This window comes from Schistocerca piceifrons, chromosome 8 (assembly GCF_021461385.2).
Source record: "Schistocerca piceifrons isolate TAMUIC-IGC-003096 chromosome 8, iqSchPice1.1, whole genome shotgun sequence".
Taxonomy (NCBI): Eukaryota; Metazoa; Arthropoda; class Insecta; order Orthoptera; family Acrididae; genus Schistocerca; species Schistocerca piceifrons.
In genome coordinates this window covers 132,069,654-132,090,304 of record NC_060145.1, presented here as the reverse complement: position 1 = coordinate 132,090,304, position 20,651 = coordinate 132,069,654, and the positions used below count along the sequence as shown (strand labels likewise).

At 38.9% G+C, this 20,651-nt stretch overlaps 1 protein-coding gene across 1 annotated transcript in view; it reads left to right on the top strand.

Annotated features, from left to right (window-relative positions):
* The window catches only part of LOC124711423 (prenylated Rab acceptor protein 1), a 48,865-nt gene extending 30,025 nt beyond the window's left edge, over positions 1-18,840 (top strand). The window contains exon 4 of the mRNA XM_047241489.1: positions 15,956-18,840. Within this exon, the coding sequence (XP_047097445.1) occupies positions 15,956-16,059 (104 nt within the window). The 3' untranslated portion in view covers positions 16,060-18,840. The remainder of the gene's footprint in view (positions 1-15,955) is intronic.
* Positions 18,841-20,651: the final 1,811 nt, after the last annotated feature.

Genomic DNA, 20,651 nt, shown 5'->3' with positions numbered 1-20,651 from the left:
CCACACAAACTCAGATCACAGATTCGAGTACGAGCACGTGCACTTGTCGATGTACCTGTGGGGGAAACGCTCCACTTGCAACTGATCGGAAGCCATCAGCAGTAGGCTTACCACCTAAGCCACATACCACTCCCCAAAATCAGAAACCAACTAAGCCATCCCCGCAACCCAGGCAGCCGCCTCCTCCTGTCAGTAAAGACAAACGTCCTTTGAAGGTAGTTTTAAGTCCAAGAAAGTGGTAGGTAAACCTTCGGATCGACGATCTCTCTCACTTTCTGATAGCAGCTATGCTCTTGAGGATATGGACTTCCAATCGGAGGAACCAGAGAGCATGGAACTGGCTAATGTTCCCCCTGACCTCCCCAGTAAATCACCGCTTCCTAGGGAGAAAGAAAAGAACCACCATCACTAACCAATGGCTTCCATAGGGACTTCTGTGTTGCAGTGGAATTTGAATGAATATCGCTCAATTTTGCAAGAATTGCAGCTGCTGGTACAGGACAAACCTTGTTGTATCTGCTTACAAGAGACGCATCTTAAAGTCACAGACTCACAGACATATCTGCATTACAGGGTTACCACATACACAGGAAGGACGATACTACTGGAGACAGGGCTAAAGGTGGAGTGGCTATTTTCATTGATGACAGATTCCACTCCTCTCCTGTCCCTCTTACCATGACCATGCAACAATTCCTGTGAAAGTTCTCGCAGCCTTTACTATCACAGTGTGTTCGTTGTACCTACAACCCCCCCCCCCCCCCCCCCCCCCCCTCCTGACGCTTTGGATGCGAATGCGCTGGCAGACCTCTCCAGGCACTTCCATGCCCATTCCTCCTTGTGGAGGACTTCAGTGCCCACAATTTGCTGTGGGGCTCAGCTACTACTTGCTCCAGGGGTCAGATGATCGAGCGGTTGTCCATTCTGAGAATATCTGCCTTCTGAACGCAGGTCATATGACTCACTTTTCCACAGCTACAGGATCTTTTTCAGCTGTTGACCTTTGTTTTTGTTCCCCAGCTATTGCAGACTCAGTTCAGTGGGAAGTGGCTCCAGATTTACATTCTAGTCACCACTTCCAAGTGTGGATTCGTCTGCCATCTAGGACAGTGGCCAGCAGGAGACCACACAGGTGGCTGATACAAAGGGCAAATTGGTTACAGTACAGTCAACAGGCTATTTTTGAACTAAAGGACTGTGCACAGGAGGGAGAGGCCCGTATCACTCATGAGATGCAAAAGGCTTCCACAGAGTCCATCCCCAAGTCTAGTAACCACCTCAGACGACATCCTGTACCTTGGTGGAATGACGACTGTCAATTGACAATCAGGGCCAGACCGACAGCTCTGCGGAACTTCAAACAGTGTCCAACTAAAGACAATCTTCATGCATTTAGGTGTGCAAGAGCACATGCTAGACAAGTGATCAAAGAACAGAAAAGGGCTTCCTGGAGAGAATTCACGACTTGCATGAATCGGTCCACTTCCACTGCACATGTTTGGGAATCAATAAGACTGATTTCAGGCAAGGGTAGTCCACATCCCCTTACAGCCTTGTCAAATAATGGGGTCTTGGTGGACACGCCAGACGACATGGCTCATGTTTTAGCTGAACACTTCTTTACTGTTGCTAAGTCATCCACTGGACCTGACGGGATACCAATTCGATTCTACACAGAGTACGCGAAAGAACTTGCCCCCCTTCTAACAGCCGTGTACCGCAAGTCTCTAGAGGAACGGAGGGTTCCAAATGATTGGAAAAGAGCACAGATAGTCCCAGTCTTCAAGAAGGGTCGTCGAGGAGATGCGCAAAACTATAGACCTATATCTCTTACGTCGATCTCTTGTAGAATTTTAGAACATGTTTTTTTGCTCGCGTATCATGTCATTTCTGGAAACCCAGAATCTACTATGTAGGAATCAACATGGATTCCGGAAACAGCGATCGTGTGAGACCCAACTCGCCTTATTTGTTCATGAGACCCAGAAAATATTAGATACAGGCTCCCAGGTAGATGCTATTTTTCTTGACTTCCGGAAGGCGTTCGATACAGTTCCGCACTGTCGCCTGATAAACAAAGTAAGAGCCTACGGAATATCAGACCAGCTGTGTGGCTGGATTGAAGAGTTTTTAGCAAACAGAACACAGCATGTTGTTATCAATGGAGAGACGTCTACAGACGTTAAAGTAACCTCTGGCGTGCCACAGGGGAGTGTTATGGGACCATTGCTTTTCACAATATATATAAATGACTTAGTAGATAGTGTCGGAAGTTCCATGCGGCTTTTCGCGGATGATGCTGTAGTATACAGAGAAGTTGCTGCATTAGAAAATTGTAGCGAAATACAGGAAGATCTGCAGCGGATAGGCACTTGGTGCAGGGAGTGGCAATTGACCCTTAACATAGACAAATGTAATGTATTGCGAATACATAGAAACAAGGATCCTTTATTGTATGATTATATGATAGCGGAACAAACACTGGTAGCAGTTACTTCTGTAAAATATCTGGGAGTATGCGTACGGAACGACTTGAAGTGGAATGATCATATAAAATTAATTGTTGGTAAGGCGGGTACCAGGTTGAGATTCATTGGGAGAGTCCTTAGAAAATGTAGTCCATCAACAAAGGAGGTGGCTTACAAAACACTCGTTCGACCTATACTTGAGTATTGCTCATCAGTGTGGGATCCGTACCAGGTCGGGTTGACGGAGGAGATAGAGAAGATCCAAAGAAGAGCGGCGCGTTTCGTCACTGGGTTATTTGGTAACCGTGATAGCGTTACGGAGATGTTTAATAAACTCAAGTGGCAGACTCTGCAAGAGAGGCGCTCTGCATCGCGGTGTAGCTTGCTCGCCAGGTTTCGAGAGGGTGCGTTTCTGGATGAGGTATCGAATATATTGCTTCCCCCTACTTATACTTCCCGAGGAGATCACGAATGTAAAATTAGAGAGATTAGAGCGCGCACGGAGGCTTTCAGACAGTCGTTCTTCCCGCGAACCATACGCGACTGGAACAGGAAAGGGAGGTAATGACAGTAGCACGTAAAGTGCCCTCCGCCACACACCGTTGGGTGGCTTGCGGAGTATCAATGTAGATGTAGATGTAGACAAGCTCCTGCTGTTCAGGTATTCCGTCGGACTGCAGGGGGGAGGAAGCTCAATTTCTTCTCATGTAATGAAGAATTCTACATTCTTCATGTGGGAACTGGAATCAGCTTTATCTGCAGCCAGAGACACTGCTCCAGGGCCTGATGAGATCCATTATACCGTGCTTCGTCATCTGTGCCCTGAAGCGAAAGGTCAGCTCCTCTCTTGTTTCAATCAGATCTGGTTTGATAGACAGTACTCCATGACTTGGAAGGAGGCGATATTAATTCTATTCTGGAAACCAGGCAAGGACTGCACCCCTAACAGTTATTGGAGTATCGCCCTAATCAGTTGTATGGAAAATACTCTTGAACGCATGCTCAACTGCCGCCTTGTCTGGCTGCTCGAGTCCCGAGATCACCTGAGCCGCTCCCAGTGCGGTTTCAGGCACTATTGTTCCACTCTTGACAGCTTAATTCTACTGGAGACAGCGATACAGCCGTCCTTCTTACGTTGAAACTATTTAGTTCGTGTGTTTTTTGTCCTTGAAAAAGCATATGACACTACTTGGGGGTACAACATCCTTCGCCAAATTCATGAATGGGAACTAAGTGGACACCTGCCGCTTCTGAGCCAATCCTTTCTCGAGGACCAGCGTTTTCATTATCGCATTGGTAATGCCATGTCTGATTGCTTTGTTCAGGAGAATAGTGTGCCCCAGGGCAGTGTCCTCAGTGACACATTGTTTGCCATCGCTATCAATGGCATTTCCTCCGCAGTCAGGAGCCCTGTCAAATGCTCTTTGTTTGTGGGTGATTTTGCAGTCTTCTACTCTTCCTCTGACCTTACGACAACAAGATGTCAGCTACGGCTGACCATTAGGAGGCTGGAAACCTGGGCCCAGACAACTGATTTTCGGTTCTCCCCTGAGAGGACTGTGTGTGTCAATTTTAATCGTGCCCATCAGAGTTTTAACCAACCAGAGCTTACAATTGGGGGGGGGGGGGGGGGTATTTTACATTTTCAGACACTGTGCACTTTTTGGGTTTATTATTTGACTCGAAATTAACATGGCTCCCACACCTGAAAGACCTAATAACAAAGGGCTTCCAGCCCAGTTCAGAGTCTGTGTGCACAGGCTGATGAGCCACCACTCCAGATTCGGCGACATATCCTTTAGGCTTGACAGGCACTGAAAATCTCGTCATCATCTCAGTCTTTGGAACTTAGTTCAGTGATCCAACTCCCCTTCGAATGACTGTTCAGGAATCGGCTCCAAGCGACCCAGTCATTTGGTATACATGCAATGGACTGTCTCATGGACTTGGAGCTCTCGGGCATGAAAATACACACCCAGGGATGGAATGCACTGCCGCCTTGCTGTCTTCAGAGGCCCAAAGTGATTTTAAGCTTGATACAGTACACAAAAACTTGTACTCCAGATCTGGTTTTTACAACTCTGTTTTTGTGTATTTTAAGTATGTACCATAGTTTTATTGTTATTTATACAGACGGAGAATGCTCTCGGTTGTTCTGTGGTTTTACCTGATAGGGTTTTTAAAGTGCATCTTCCAGAACAATTTACAACTTATGATGCGGAGTTATACGGCATTCTGATAGCACTGGAGAGGGTTCACAGACATCACCATATGAGTTTTCTTGTCCGTTCAGGCTCTCTTAGTGCACTGCAAGCACTTCACCAAATGTATCTGGTAGACCTGCTGATTCAGCTCATCCATGACCCCTTACAGCAGCTCCAATGCCTTGGCAAGGAGGTGATCTTTTGCTGGGTACCTGGGCACATTGGGATACAGGGTAACGACATGGCTGACAAAGCTACCAAGGAAGCATGTTTGGATGGTGCTGTCCATCAATGTCCCATCCCGTTGCACGCCATTATCTCATTTTCTGACAGATGCATCATCTGTCAGTGGGAGACTGAATGGTTGCAGGTGTCAGACAGCGAACTTGGCAGACTTCGTGTCAGCCTCGCCTCTGGAAGGAGGTTTTGCCTACCAGACTGCGCGTCGGGCATAGCCCTTCCACACATGGCTTCCTCGTCCAGCAGGAGGATCCACCTTTCTGTGAAGTTTGTGGTATGCTGCTTTCAGTTCAGCATATTGTGGTTATTTGTGTCCTGTATACTGATATTAAGGAAGCACTGTCAGGCCTCATCCCTGAACTGGTGGGGAAGGGTGGCAGACTTTAGTACATTACAAACTGCTTCGCATGTGGGGACAGCCTTCGTCCCCACCATGAGATTTCATGTTGACTTTTCATCAGGGCACTGATGAACATGATGTCAAGTGCCTCCTCAACCCGAATAATCAGCATCATCATCATCTTTTAGGACTTCCTTACTTTTGACTAGAAGGGATATTTCATCTGAAAATATTAAACATCTACATCTGTATACATAATCCAATGAAAATAACCAATTTTTGAAAATAAAATGTAGTTGGCTAGATAAAAAATGTACTCAGCAAGTGGCGACAGGAGAAGATATACATACAGCATAAGTAAATGTGCAAACTTTTGGAGCCAGTGGCTTCTTCTTCTGGCAGAAGGGTTGAAGGGAAAGGAAGAGGGATGAAGAAAAAGGACTGATGAGTTTTAGGAAATGAGGAGAGTTTGGAAAAGTTACCTAGAAGCCCAGATGGATGAATGGATGGAGAGGGTTGTATGGGCACACGACGACGAGGTTGCAGCGCCCGCTCAGTAACTGATTCAGACGAGTGTCAAGAAAAGACTCAGAACAGTAAGATAAAACAGAATGTAAAACACAGGTAACAAGGTTGGAAAAATATGGGCCTACCCACACCGAAGTGTGGGACGAAGCATGCCACCAGCAGTAAAACACGGACAACACAGGAAGAAAGTGGTAGAGGGAGCTAAAACAATATAGTAGATGGAAGTGGCTGGCTGACGCAAGGAAAAAGGGAGGAGCCAGCCACTGTGCAATACACTAAAACCTCCAGCCTAAAAGTTTAGACCAGAGTCCAGACAAATCACAAAACTTTAAAACCCTAGACGCACACGTCTCATCATTAGCTAAAACACAGGGCAGATGCCCGTCAACTTGTGCTTCTGCCCTTGCATCATGGTAAGCCCAGGTCACAGGAGACTTCGTGGATGGGTTGAGAAGGAAAGACTCTTTCCTTCTCAGCCTGTCCAGTAAGTCTCCCCTGACCCATGTTCTGGGCAACTTTCCTGAACTCTCCCCTTTCCAGACCCTCACCAGTCCTTTTTCTTTATCCCTCTTCTTTCCCCTCAACTCTTCTGACAGAAGAAGGTGTCACTGACTCCGAAAACTTGCACATTTATTTAAGTTTCATATATGTTTTTCTCCCACTGCTTTGTGAGTAGACTTTTTATCTATCCAGTTATACGTATACTCTGCAAGCTGTCATATGGTGTACAGTGGAGTGTACCTTGTACCACTGTTTGTCATATCCTTTCTTGTTCCACTCACAAATGGGATGAGGGAAAAATTACTGTCTATGTGCCTCTGTATGAGCCCCAGTTTCTCTTATCTTCATGGTCCTTATATAAAATGTATGTTGGCAGCAGTAGTATCGTTCACTGTCAAATGCTAGTTATCTAAATTTTCTCAATAGTGTTTCAGGAAAAGAACTTAGTCTTCCCTCCAGGGATTCTAATTTGAGTTTACGAAACATCCTCATAATATTCATGTGTTGATCGAACCTGCAGTTAACAAAACTAGCAGCATGTCTCTGAATTGCTTCAATGTCGCCCTTAAATCCAACCTGGTGGGGATCGCAAACACTTGAGCATCACTCAAGAATGAGTTGCACTAGTATTCTGTACGTGATCTCCTTTAGGAATACGGAATGTGCTTGTTGCCCTTCATCCATGGTTAACAGTATATCATGTGAGAGTAGGGCAACTGAATTTTGCACAAGTGATGCTTTTTAAATCCATGCTGATATGTGGTTTGGAGCTTTCCTGTCTCAAGGAAATTTGTTATGTATGAACTCAGAATATGTTCAAGAATTCTGCAGCAAATTGATGTTAAAGATATTGATCTGTAATTTTGTTGGCCTGTTCTTTAGCCTTCTTATATGCAGGAGTCACAGCATTACTATCCCTTTCCCTTGGACTTTCATTGCTCTTACAAAAATTGTATCCAACTCCTTTATTGCTTCTTTGACATAGATATTGAACAATAATTGTGACAAGCTCTATCCCTGCCATTAGACCTTATTAATGTTAACTTGTCTTCCCTGGTCTTTCACTTTTAATACTCATGTGTGGCTATTGTAGATTATTCATCTGTCTCTATACATTAGATCCATTCATCTTAGAACTGCGAACATCTTCGTCCACATCACATTTTCAAAACTTTCCTTGGGTCCACAGATTGCAGGAATACGTGTTGATTTTCCTTCCATACTAAGTGCAAGGTCAGAGTTGCATCTCTCGTACCTTTGCCATTTCTGAAAACAAACTGATCTTCATTCAGTAAGTCTTCAATATTATTCATATTATTCAGGTCAGCAGTTTACAAGTGTTGCTTGTCAAACTGACCGTCCAGTAGTTTCACATTTACCTGGTTGTGCCTTCTTTGGTATGTGACACTAACACTTTTCTGGAAATGCACAGTCATTTGTCAAAAAAATTCTTCTGGGCTATTGACCACATTGTCCATGTATAAAATTGTCCAGTGTTTTGGCCACTGTTGCAAATGGCCTTCTTAAGGGCCTTGAGCCACTAAGCACAAAGCTCTGAGGAAGGCTGTTATGTATTGACAACACGGTAAACAGCCCAAAAGAATTTTAGTGACAGTGACAATGGCCACCTGAAACCTATGCTTACAGGTATGTCACCTGTTTAATGGAATTTTGACACCAACTGAAATAAGCACATAGTTCCACTGGTTTTGTAAATAAAGCCACCTTTTCTTGCTACAGCTTTATTTTTGCCTACAATGATACATTTGTTATTTTTTAGATTATCAGTTTACATTGCATTTTTTATGTAAATAAGTAATTACTTTGTTGTCTGTGATCTGTGTTTCCTCTCACTGATATGGAGATTACACTACCATTTCATTTCTGAATCATAAGCACAATTTTGTATTCTTAACTTTTTCGTATTGTTCACCATGTTTCTCCTTCTTTTTTGTGGTGTACTATTATTCTTTTGCCACTAGATATAACTATTTGTCCAAACACTGTGCTTTTAACAACGTAAAGATTTTTAACTTCATTGTGTATTCCTCATCTTTGGTGTCAACCAATTAAAAAAACTCCAGTCACAACACAGTACCTTTACACACAACCAAGAAAAATATACACACAAATTCTACCCAAGATCAGTGAACCTTACAGACACACAATTAAACAGTAAAGAAAGACAGATGTTGGGGAAATGATTAAAATACAATGTAAATTCAGAAATAGATGAAGATTACATAGAAAATCTAATTATAGAAGCAGAAAGTTTTTTGACAAGGGAAGATAGGAATGAAAACAATATATTGGACTAACTAGAGAACTAGTAAAAAAAGAAATCCTTAATATAATAACCAGTATAAAAACACACCACCACAAAACAACAAAAAACAGAATCTTAAACACCCAGGAAACTTAGGAGAAAACTTCAAAATGAAAATGTTATCATTTCAAAAGCAGACAAGGGGAACAAAATGGTACTAATAAACAAAGAACAATATATTGAAAAAAAAAAAAAACGCAAGAATTCATTATACCAAATAACATTATGAAATTCAAATCAGTCCCAACAAGCAGATTCCAGACAAAACTAAAAAAACAGTCTGAAAAATACAGAGATCATACTGGATTTTGTGGTCTTCAGTCCAGAGACGGGTTTGATGCAGGTCTCCATGCTGCTATATCCTGTGCAAGTTTCTTCATCTCAGAGTATCTACTGCAACCGACATCCTTCTGAATCTGCTTAGTGTATTCATCTCTTGCGATTTTTACCCTCCCCACTTCTGTCCAATACTAAATTGGTGATTCCTTAATGCCTCAGAACGTGTCCCACCAATCGATCCCTTCTTTTAGTCGGGTTGTCTCACAAATTCCTCTTCTCCCCAGTACTCTCCACTACCTCCTCATTAGTTTGTGATCTACCCATCTAATCTTCAGCATTCTTCTGTAACACCATATTTCAAAATCTTCTATTCTCTTCTTGTCCAAACTATTTATCATCCATGTTTCACTTTCATACATGGCTACATTCCATACAAATAGTTTCAGAAAAGACTTCGTGACATTTAAATCTATACTCGATGTTAACAAATTTCTCTTCTTCAGAAACTCTTTCCTTGCCATAGCCAGTCTACATTTTATATCCTCCCTACTTCCACCATCTAACAACCCTACCACAACAAAGGTCAAAATTTTATAACGATTGTGGTGTTGCTTTGCTCACGCTGCTAAATACTGCATTTTCGGGCAACAACAGTCATATTATGTGGCAGGTGTCATTAGAGCACAGTTAATAGTCATTTCATGTAAGAATGAAAAAACTAGGCACTCATCTTTTTGTGTTTCCCACGCTGGTCTTGTCGTAAAATCATGGCTCAATCGTTGAAAATCGAGGTGGTTATGATTCCAAGCTAAGATGCAAAGAGGCCTAGGTTTTATTCTGCTATATTCAAAAGTTTTGTAGATGCGCTTCTCAAATCATTCTTGAAGATTACACTTTTGCAGGACAATGGTGATGTTAAAAAAGCAATCAGCACTCCGAATTTAAGTTACACTTCCTTTTAATTGCAATATCATGTAAACACAAAGCATCGCTGCACAATACAAAGCATACTTGAAAACCTCTTCCTCACAGTCACTGTTAAAGTTCACATTTTATAAGCTGACTACGTTATGCGTCTTTCCAACATGACGTCCAACACTTGACTTTCTCAAGCTCCGACTCTCTAACAAGTTAACAACTATCTAACTAATAATCGCTTACGCGCCCAAAAATCAAAGTTACAAGTATGTCAAAGGTCGTAGTGACAAAAAAAAAAAGAATATACATAAGAATAATATCATTGCAATATAAACATATTGATGTATCACAAATGAAATAAAATCTGAATGTTGTCTCAGAAATATGTCAACTACTTTGCAGAAACCCAGAAGAATATTACTGGTGTCGAGAGGTTCAGGTGAGGTGCCGTAATGGTTGAATAATTCAAGTACCATTACAACCATCACTAGTTATTTTGCTCCCCATATAGCAAAACTCACTCCCTTCTCAACCACTGCTTCCCTTTCACGTCCCTCGACTCTTACAACTGCCATCTGGTTTCTGTACAAATTGTAAATAGCCTTTTGCTCCCTGTATTTTACCACTGCCACCTTCAGAATTTGAAAGAGAGTATTCCAGTCAACATTGTCAAAAGCTTTCTCTAAGTCTACAAATGCTAGAAACTAGGTTTGCCTTTCCTTAATCTGTCTTCTAAGATAAGTCGTAGGGTCAGTATTGCCTTGCGTGTTCCAACATTTCTATGGAATCCAAACTGATCTTCCCCAAGGTTGGCTTCTAGCAGTTTTTCCAATTGTCAGTAAAGAATTCATGTTAGTATTTTGCACCTGTGACATTAAACTGATAGTTCGATAATTTTCACACCTTTCAACATCCTTTTCTTTGGGATTTGAATTATTATATTCTTCTTGAAGTCGGAGGGTATTTCGCCTGTCTCGTACATCTTGCTCACCAGATGGAAGAGTTTTCTCATGGCTGACTCTCCCAAGGCTATCAGTAGTTCTAATGGAATGTTGTCTACTTCCAGGGCCTTTTTTGACTTAGGTTTTTCAGTGCTCTGTCAAATTCTTCACACAGTATCATATCTCCCATTTCATCTTCATCTACATCCTCTTCCAGTTCCATAATATTGCCCTCAGCTACATCACCCTTGTATAGCTCCTCTATATACTCTCTTCTTTGCTTAGGACTGGTTATCCATCTGAGCTCTTGATATTTGTAAAGGATCATACTGGATAACATAGAGAAAAGAGAGTTGACACAAATTAATCCCACCCCACCTGTCCTCTGAAGTCAACCAAAGATCCACAAACTGAATCTTCCTGTGAGACCAATACTGGATTTCAGAAAATTCCCCACCTACAAGCTTTCAGGAGACATCTTAAAATTACTGTCTGAAAATTTCAAAGTACAAGTAGACAGAACCATTAAAAACACTACACAGCTAATATAACAAATAAAAGATATAAATATCCCAGGCACAATAACACTCCTCTCATTTGATTTAGAAAGCATGTATTCCAACATACTAGTACCAGAAATGATAGAAATCATAGATAAGCACCTGAAAACTTATAGTTAACTCCATGATGAACAGATTAAGGAAATACACGCATTAATAAAGCTCGTAAGAGAACAAAATTATTTCCAGTTCAATAACGAATTTTATTTACAAGAAAATTGATTACCAATGGTGTCCCCAATTTCAGGAGTCTTAGCAAATATTTTTATAAACTACATTGAACAGACCATTTTCACAAAAATAGTAGCAAAAGAATACAACATATTATATTGGTTCAGGTACATGGATGACATCCTTTGCTTAATAGATGAACCACAAACAAAAATTGAAAAACTACATACTGACATCAGCAAGGTACATAAAAATATAAAATTCATTATTGAAAGAGAACAGAATAACCAAATTAACTTTCTGGATATAAAAATAAAAAAACAATACCACAAGCATATGTTTGAAATTTACCGTAAACCAACAGCAACATAGTCATTCCCCAATCCCAGAACAACCCACACTCACAAAAGCAAGCAGCACTTCAACACATGCTCCATAGACCCAACACAGGCCACTCACTAAAGAAAACCACAAAAAAGAACTGGTCGTAATAATGCAGATAGCACAAAACAATGGTTACGATAGTAACATTGTCACAAAGCTAAACAACAAAATTAAAAGTAAAATAAAAGCAGCAGAGCCAGACAGAAACATGCAGTACCATAACAACTACATAGAATAATCAGAAAAAGATTAAAGAAAACACAGTATGGTACACAATGCTATACAAATACAAATATAAAATCACCAACATTTTCAAAAGACAGGGAATAAAGATGGCATACACAACAGACAGTTCTTTCCAAAAATACACCCCAAAACTGACAAAAAACAGACACATACCAGAAAGCAGGTATATATCAACTACAGTGTAACACTTGAGAAGGCAGAAACATAAGACAAATAGGTAAAACATTTGATGTCCGATACAAAGAACACATCAGAACCTGGAAGTATGGGACAAACCACTTCAAATTTGCAGAGCACCAACTAGTGCTGGAAGAAAATTACCACACGCAGTAAAGGAAAGCAGAAAGGAAAACCCTGTTGAATGATCAAGTACACATGCCAAACAATTCATTGTTTACACTAATAGATAAAATAATGGAATAACACTCCCAAAGAGGATGGATATAGTAATAATAATAATACCATCCAGTATAACAACAACAACACCCAACACCTTTTCACTCACTTATCCATGAACCCCTCCACATAACACTGAAACCACAAGTAAAATCAGCTGTCACCAAAGCTTTCAACACTCTCTAACAGTTATTACATTCATATTCAACACTCTACAACTCAAACCACCAACGCCCTCCCCCCCCCCCCCTTTCACTCCCCTTTCCACACACACACACACACACACACACACACACACACAGAGGGAGAGAGAGAGAGAGAGAGAGAGATAAATATCATGAATAGAAGTTGGTTTTGAACATACATATCGGTAGGCTGGCAACATGTAGGTAACAAACCAAAGAGAAGGAAACACACAATAAAGTTAAAAATCTTTACGTAGTTAAAAGCACAGTGTTTGAACAAATAGCTATATCTGCCAGCACACGACTGAATAATAGTACACCACAAAAAAGGAGAAACATAATGAACAGTATGAAAAAGTACAGAATACAGAATTGTGCTTATGTTTTGGAAATAAAATGGTAATGCGACCTTCAGACCAGATGAGAGGAAACACAGATCACAAAAAACTGTAAGTAATTACTTATTTACATAAAAAAATCTGACATGAACTGTTTGATAATCTAAAAATAACCAAACTTTATTGTTATAAATCCCACTGAATATGCCTTAGAGCAAGAAAAAGGTGAAACACATCTGGGAAAAATGAATTAAGTTGCAGGACAAAAAAGCAGTTTTATTTAAAAAACGAGTATTTCTGTGCTTGCTGCGGAGGATGGCCATGCTAACAAACTTGTTAAGCAGATAGTTCCTCCACTCTCCAAAGGTTTCAATAACACCAAAGGTACACATTGACTGTTGCCAGCTTCTCCATAATATAGACCATCAGTCTACTCCTGCTACGTGTCTGCTTTTTCTTCTGCAATTAAGAAAGGTTTCCCATCTACACTTCATAATGAACACATTTACATTTTACTTCTTTGACTTTAAGCTTCCTGTAGGTGAAGCTAAGTTTTCCTACCATCATTTCTTTCTCAACGTATTTTACATGTTTCTATCATCCATTTTGATTCAGCTAGTTCATACTTCCTGTTCATTTCATTCTTAAGCAGCCTTTACTGCCAGATTATTATGTCATTCTGAGCACTCTAGATTTTTCTTCTTTCATCTGTAAGCTCAAGTCTTTCCTGAGTTATTCACAGCATCGCCCCCCACCCCCACTTTATTTTTTCCCTCTTCTTTTGCTATGCCCATGGTGTCCTGTCTTGCCTTAATTATTTTGTTTTGTATTATATTCCACTTGGCTTATACTGATTTATTCTGGGTCATTTACTTAGACCATTCATCGTTGCATTCGAGAATTTGCACTGTACTTCAATCTGCATCAAATTTTCAGTACTCCACTTCATTGTGTACTCCTTTTTAATCATCCCCCTGAAATTCAGCCTCTTCACCATCACTGTGGATTTGTGATTTAAATTTATGTCCACTCTTGAGCATGCTTTTCAGCCCATAATTTGATTTCTAGATCTTTTTGTAATCATGATATTGTCTAGTTGATATCTTCCTGCACTTTCTTGTCTTTCTCATGTATACATTTTCCCTTTCCCTCGTGATTTTGGAAGAGACTATTTGCTACAACCTTTTGAAACCTATTATGTAAATTGAAGGTGAATAGGGAAGCAAGGAAAGGGAAGAACTAATATCAGCTGCATTGGGAGTTTATGGAATCGGCGGCAACGAGTGAAAATGTCTGCCAGACTGGGACCCAAACCCAGGACCTACCGCTTACAAGGCAGTTGTGTTAATCATTGTGCCGTCCAGACACAGTGTTCATCTCAAATGCACAGACAATTTTGGCACACTCCCCATTTAACTCATATTCCCATATAGGAATACCTGTCCGAAGTCTCATTGCATGTCGTCCATGTTCGCAAATTTTAGATTCCCGCTGGAGGTTGAACATAAATATGCAGCCACACTGAAGGTTGTGGATTCATTGTCCACCAAGGCAAATCAATTGTATGAATGAATGCTTGGTGTCTGTTCTTTCAGACATGTCCCAAAGAACAGACACCATGGGAAATCAGTTCTGAAACCTATTACAGAGGTCTATAAGTCTCACTTCCTCTTCTTTCATTTTCAACTCATATTCTCCAGTAATTGTCCCTTCCATTCTTACACATTCTATAGCAGTCCTGTCACATAGAATTATCAAATATTCATTGCCAATCATGTTGTTCATCAGTTTCTACATTTCCTAATATATTCTCTCTATTTCCTCAGTGTCAGCTGTGAAGTGGGCACGTAAACCTCTACAAATGTGGTTGCTGTCAACTTTGATTCAGCCCTCATAAAAATCATTCATACTTTGGGTTGCTCATCTTTATAGCTACACTTATATTCATAAGAATATCAACACCCATTACACTATTTACTAATGCTGCTATTATTACTTTTTACTCATCCAACCAGATTCCCATTGCACCTCACTGATCCCTAGAACCACTTTCCTTATGACATTGAAGTGTCTAACATTCTGCACAGCCTCACCTGAAGATCCAAACATGTGACTAGTATACCTCCAGAGCTTATATTTAATTTAAAATGTGAAAGGAATAATAACTAAGAGATTATTGTACAAGACTGCATGTTCTGTGGATACACTTTTTAGTTTTTAATGCAGCAGTTTCCATTGACTTGTTTCACCTGTTTGGATTGTTTCCTACCCCAAAGGCAAAAGAGTGGCCTGAGCCTTTTCCCTCTTTTTGGAAGTCATATGTAGAATGAGTGACTCTATATACCGGAAGCCTTCAGTCACCATAATTGACATTTTTATTCATAATCTTAGTAGTGTATGGAATCAGACCTGGGACATTGCAGTTTTGGATTGGCAATAAAAGACACAAACCCCTAGATCATGTCCAGTACGTCTCTCCTAGTGCACCATTTAAAATTAAGTTTACTTTCAGATTACATGTTGGCTTCTTTCTACTTGAAGAAAACACGATGCCAAACAAATATTTGATTATGCAGTGATATCTGAAATCGCAAGAAATAATTAATTTTCATTAATTATGGTACTCATCTCCAAGTTCAGGCAATGTGCTAAATTGACTGCTACAGATTGAAGTATTCCAGTTAGTTAAAATGTGATTTTTATCAAGAGAATACAGAACTGTGAAGACAGGACATCCCACAATGAGAAAATGAAGATTAGATAATGCATCAGTGTAAAATGTTTAAAAATCATTTCCTGCCCTGAATACGCAAATTGTGATTTTGATATAGTGTGACGTGTTGCATATACCACTTTATAATAGCCTCATCTCTCAGTGCTAAATTATTTTCAACACAACATTTTATTTGCATTTGTTTCTTCTTTTTCAGGTGCTTCCTTGGTAATAATTACTCTACATGCAGCTTGTTACAATATTGATGCTGTGTTGAGTCAGGATGAGAGCAGATTTGACCTTGTAATGGAAGAGGTCTGATCAAATATGTAGCACAGTATGTTCATACACACTGTTTATGTACATTGAACATAATATAATTTATGGATACTATTTCTGGTTACAGAAAAATGTAATATTTTTTGAGCATCTGATTTTATTTTATATATACATTTCAGTGTCAATACAAAGAATTTTCTACTAATATCGTAACAGGATTTCCAGAGTTATATTGATATAGGAGGAGGATGTGTATTCATATAGAACTGGACTGTAAAAAAACATGTTATGCAGATGCTAATTCTGACAGCAGTGGATGAATAGCTTATGCAAAGCAGTGCACAGTGATCATCACATCTTCATGGACTATCTAGATCTAGCTAGATAGATATATCACTCACATCTCAAAAATAGGGTTGGGGATGGGGGAGAAGAAGTAGTATAGGGAATTCTGCAGAACTGCAAATTTGTGACAATGATAATGTGACAGTGAGTCAGTCTTAATTTTCCAGTGCTGCACACTGCTCAAAGAAAGATCTTTGCATTACCATAGAAATCTGATTTTATGTTGGAATAAATCTGTACCAATAGTGACATATTATTCTCAAACAAGCCCTGAGAATAGAAAAAATAGTATTGGAACTAATTAGAAAATTTGATTCAATAGATAAAAAAATATAAAGGTTGTACATTTAACTTGATTTCTCGTGCATACAAACTTCACTCAGAATAACAAAATATAATAAAATAACTATCATACTGTGATTATCAAAGGTTTAAAAAGTTAGAAAAACATGAGAAGAGCTCCTGATTTGTGTTTATTACAATGAATGTCATAATACCTGTTCTGAAACATGAGATGGATTTTTGTAGGGTGACAACAAAAGAAATATGATCACAGAATGAGCAGAACAGATAATCTCCCACTATATCTGGTTAATAAATGCAAAATATGAATTTTAGGGAACGTAGAATAATGAACTGTGTGTTCAAACAGTGGAAAGTCCAGGAAGAAATAAAAACAGTTTAGAAAGGATAGAGTGATACTCACTACATAGAAGATGTGTTGAGTTGCAGACAGACACAAAGAAAAAGACTGTAGACAGGCACAAGAAAATGAACGCTAGAAATATTTAGTTTTTGGACAACGTCCTCCTTCAGAAGTAGTGGCTCTGTGTGTGTGTGTGTGTGTGTGTGTGTGTGTTTTTGCTGTATAAGTGGGTTGAGTTTTTGGCCAAAAGCTGAAATATTTCTAGCTTTCTTTTTCATTGACTCACTGCTTCTGCTATGTGTGAGTAACAATATATTTTTTCCATATTGTTGAACTGTGTATTCAGATTTTATGGATGACAGATAAAATGTTTGATTAAAGAAAAGAAATTACTGAATGCAACTAAAATGAACAGTATTATACTACAAGACATCGAAGTTCCACAAATAAGAAAATTTTCTATAGAGGCCACTGATTGTGGTCCCAGAAGATCACCTTGTGTGGTAAACATATTGAAATATAAGTTATTCAAAATGTTGTGCTGCAGTGGAATACTGAAGAAATTATTTTAATTTGTAAAAAGAAATAAAAGGGGAGATGGAAGAAACTGTATTGAACATTCAGGCTGCATAAAGAACATACGAGGTTGACTAGCTGAGGCACGCAGTAATTGTGAATCTTATACTAGAGCATTGAGCAAGGAAGATAAACATAGCAATGTGGAGGAGATTAATTCATGGTAATGAGATCAGCAAAGATAAGTCATGATGAATGCAGTAAAATAAAACAATCAATCAGTGAGAGTGGAAGAATAGAGGACTGCACAGTATTTTATTAACAATAATAAACATAATCATGCAGAAGAGACACATGTGTATATTATTGTGAATGATGTACACATTTCAGTGTTAGAACTGAACATTAAAGGCATTAAGAAAACAATAGTATGAGGTTGATATGGCTGGGCTTGCTGTAGCAACACTAAAACATACAATTTTGTAGGAAGTGGTAGTCAGTCTTCTTGTGAAATATCATTATTTTCACATCATTTTCAATGCCATTTTATGGCAGTAATGGGGAACACAAAATGGAAATATTAAAATCTGTTTTCTATTCTTGCACCATATCATACAAAGATAGCAAAAAATTCAAATGTGCACAGTGGCTTGCATATCAAATCAACAGATAAATATTATGAAGGTGGATGAATAAAATATATAAACTTTAAAAAGCTATACATTACTATTTTACATTTTCATAAGTCAATACTTTTGGAAATTCATTTTCTCTGTGATGTGATATAAATTGTCATGTGTCCAGAAATTTTATTTCAGAATTCTATTTTCCTTTTAAGAAGTCCATGCTATTATTAAAATAAGTTTATCAAGCTTTTTTAACGTGTGTTTCTGATAATCATGATTGATGAAACATTGGTTTATGTGAAACTTCTAAAATCACTCAACTAAAAACTTGGATAGACAGTCAATACCTGTGATATTGTTGAAATTGGTTTAATAAAATCCTGACCCAGTCATACCTCCTGCAGTTCTCTGTATAAATTTATATTAGTTAATGAAGATGAGATTAGACATACAATGACATATCATGTGGCCAGTCATTTCCCTCAGAATCCTAAAGCTATTTACAAAATCTCAATGTGAAAAGACAAATACATTTTTTTTTTTACCTGTGCTAATTTATTTTATAAATCGGAGTGCGTAAAATGTAAATAGGTTGCCCAAATACAATTCAAACCATGTCTATTTATGAAGATTTTGTATATAAATTTTATTTGTGTGCTGTGTATTCTTTCATATAAATATTTTAAAATAAAGTACCATACTAACTTCCTGTGTCAGTTGTTGCCTCTGGACTTCCTTATCTTTCTTTACTTTTCAATGAGTGTTACCAAATTACTTCAGGTTCTTGCACACTATTCCTGTTGTGCTTGCTTCTCCTACTGTGTTTTTCTCACTCTTCTTCATGCCTTGCATTGATTCTTTTATGCTGATGTACATGTTGCCTCATTTTATAGGCTAACTTTCATGATAAGTATTGAATGAGGATGTAAAATGTACACTAATGACTATCAATGCTACTATACTTGTGTTATTCTGCAGCGTATGCTTTTGAATAACATAATAAGATAAAGTTGTCACCAACCTGAAGGTTGGCTTGAATATTGCGCTGTTTTGTTATACCTAGTCCTATTGGCGGTGGCATGACCTCGCTTTTCTCTGACCTTTGAAATGACTTACCTAGCCATTTACAGGGCAGCCTACAGTTTAACATACTCTTGGAACCTTGCACAACATACATACATATGTACATGCCATAAGAATGAAGGCTTACTTCAGAATTTCCTTACAGTCTAATTCAGAATAATTATTTTATTCTTAATTTATTTTCAGTTTATTTTCAATTTCTGGATTTTCAGATGCCCTCCATTTGTTTGGGGGCCACCTGTTCGAAGATCTATTCGCCAAAAATATGCTGCATCCCAAAAAAGTTCGGTGCGCAAACTGTAAATTTTTTAAGTTTTTTTCCAGCCACAACCAAGCAGTAGAAGCGACTGTCACAGATGTGCTAATCAAGTAAGTAACTGGGCAGTTTTGTTGAGATTACATCAAGACACTCTGGACAGGCAGCTATTTTTACAAGGTCCTTTACAAATTTATGGTGATAGTTACACAAATCAACAAACAACTGTATCCTCTGGGTTGTGTGTGGTATTGGAAAATTTTAAATTATATCTGTAAGACAAATATCAGTCTGTGCATCATATTCACTACCAAAGTGTCCCAGATAGGTAGCTTGAGTTTGAGCAAAATGGCACCTATCCGTGTTCAGCATCAAACATTCTGACCATAATCTGTTAAATACATCCTCCAACTATCTCACATACTCCAATATATCCTTTTGTGTAATCTATTATGTCATCCAAATGCACGATACAGTTCTATGCTTTAACCCTCTTAAAATTCCATCCAGTAACTGCTGAAAGGTGTCAGATGCATTTTTTTTAAATCAAATGGGATCTGTTTATACTGATAATGTCTGCATGGTGCTGTAAATGCTGTCTTTGGTCTATCCTCAAATGCTACTTCTAACTGACGATAGTCACTTTTGAATTCCACTATAGTAAAATAATGACACTGACCCAAATTATCCAAAGGTTTCTGTAATATTAAGGACTGGATTAGCTTCTGTAACAGTCTGTGCAGTCAGAAACCTACAATCACAGTAAAACCTATATTTTCTCATTCCATCCAATAATTTCTTAGGGACAATACAGGGTGATTCAAAAAGAATACCACAACTTTAAAAATGTGTATTTAATGAAAGAAACATAATATAACCTTCTGTTATACATCATTACAAAGAGTATTTAAAAAGGTTTTTTTTTCACTCAAAAACAAGTTCAGAGATGTTCAATATGGCCCCCTCCAGACACACGAGCAATATCAACCTGATACTCCAACTCGTTCCACACTCTCTGTAGCATATCAGGCGTAACAGTTTGCATAGCTGCTGTTATTTCTCATTTCAAATCGTCAATGGTGGCTGGGAGAGGTGGCCGAAACACCATATCCTTAACATACCCCCATAAGAAAAAATTGCAGGGGGTAAGATCAGGGCTTCT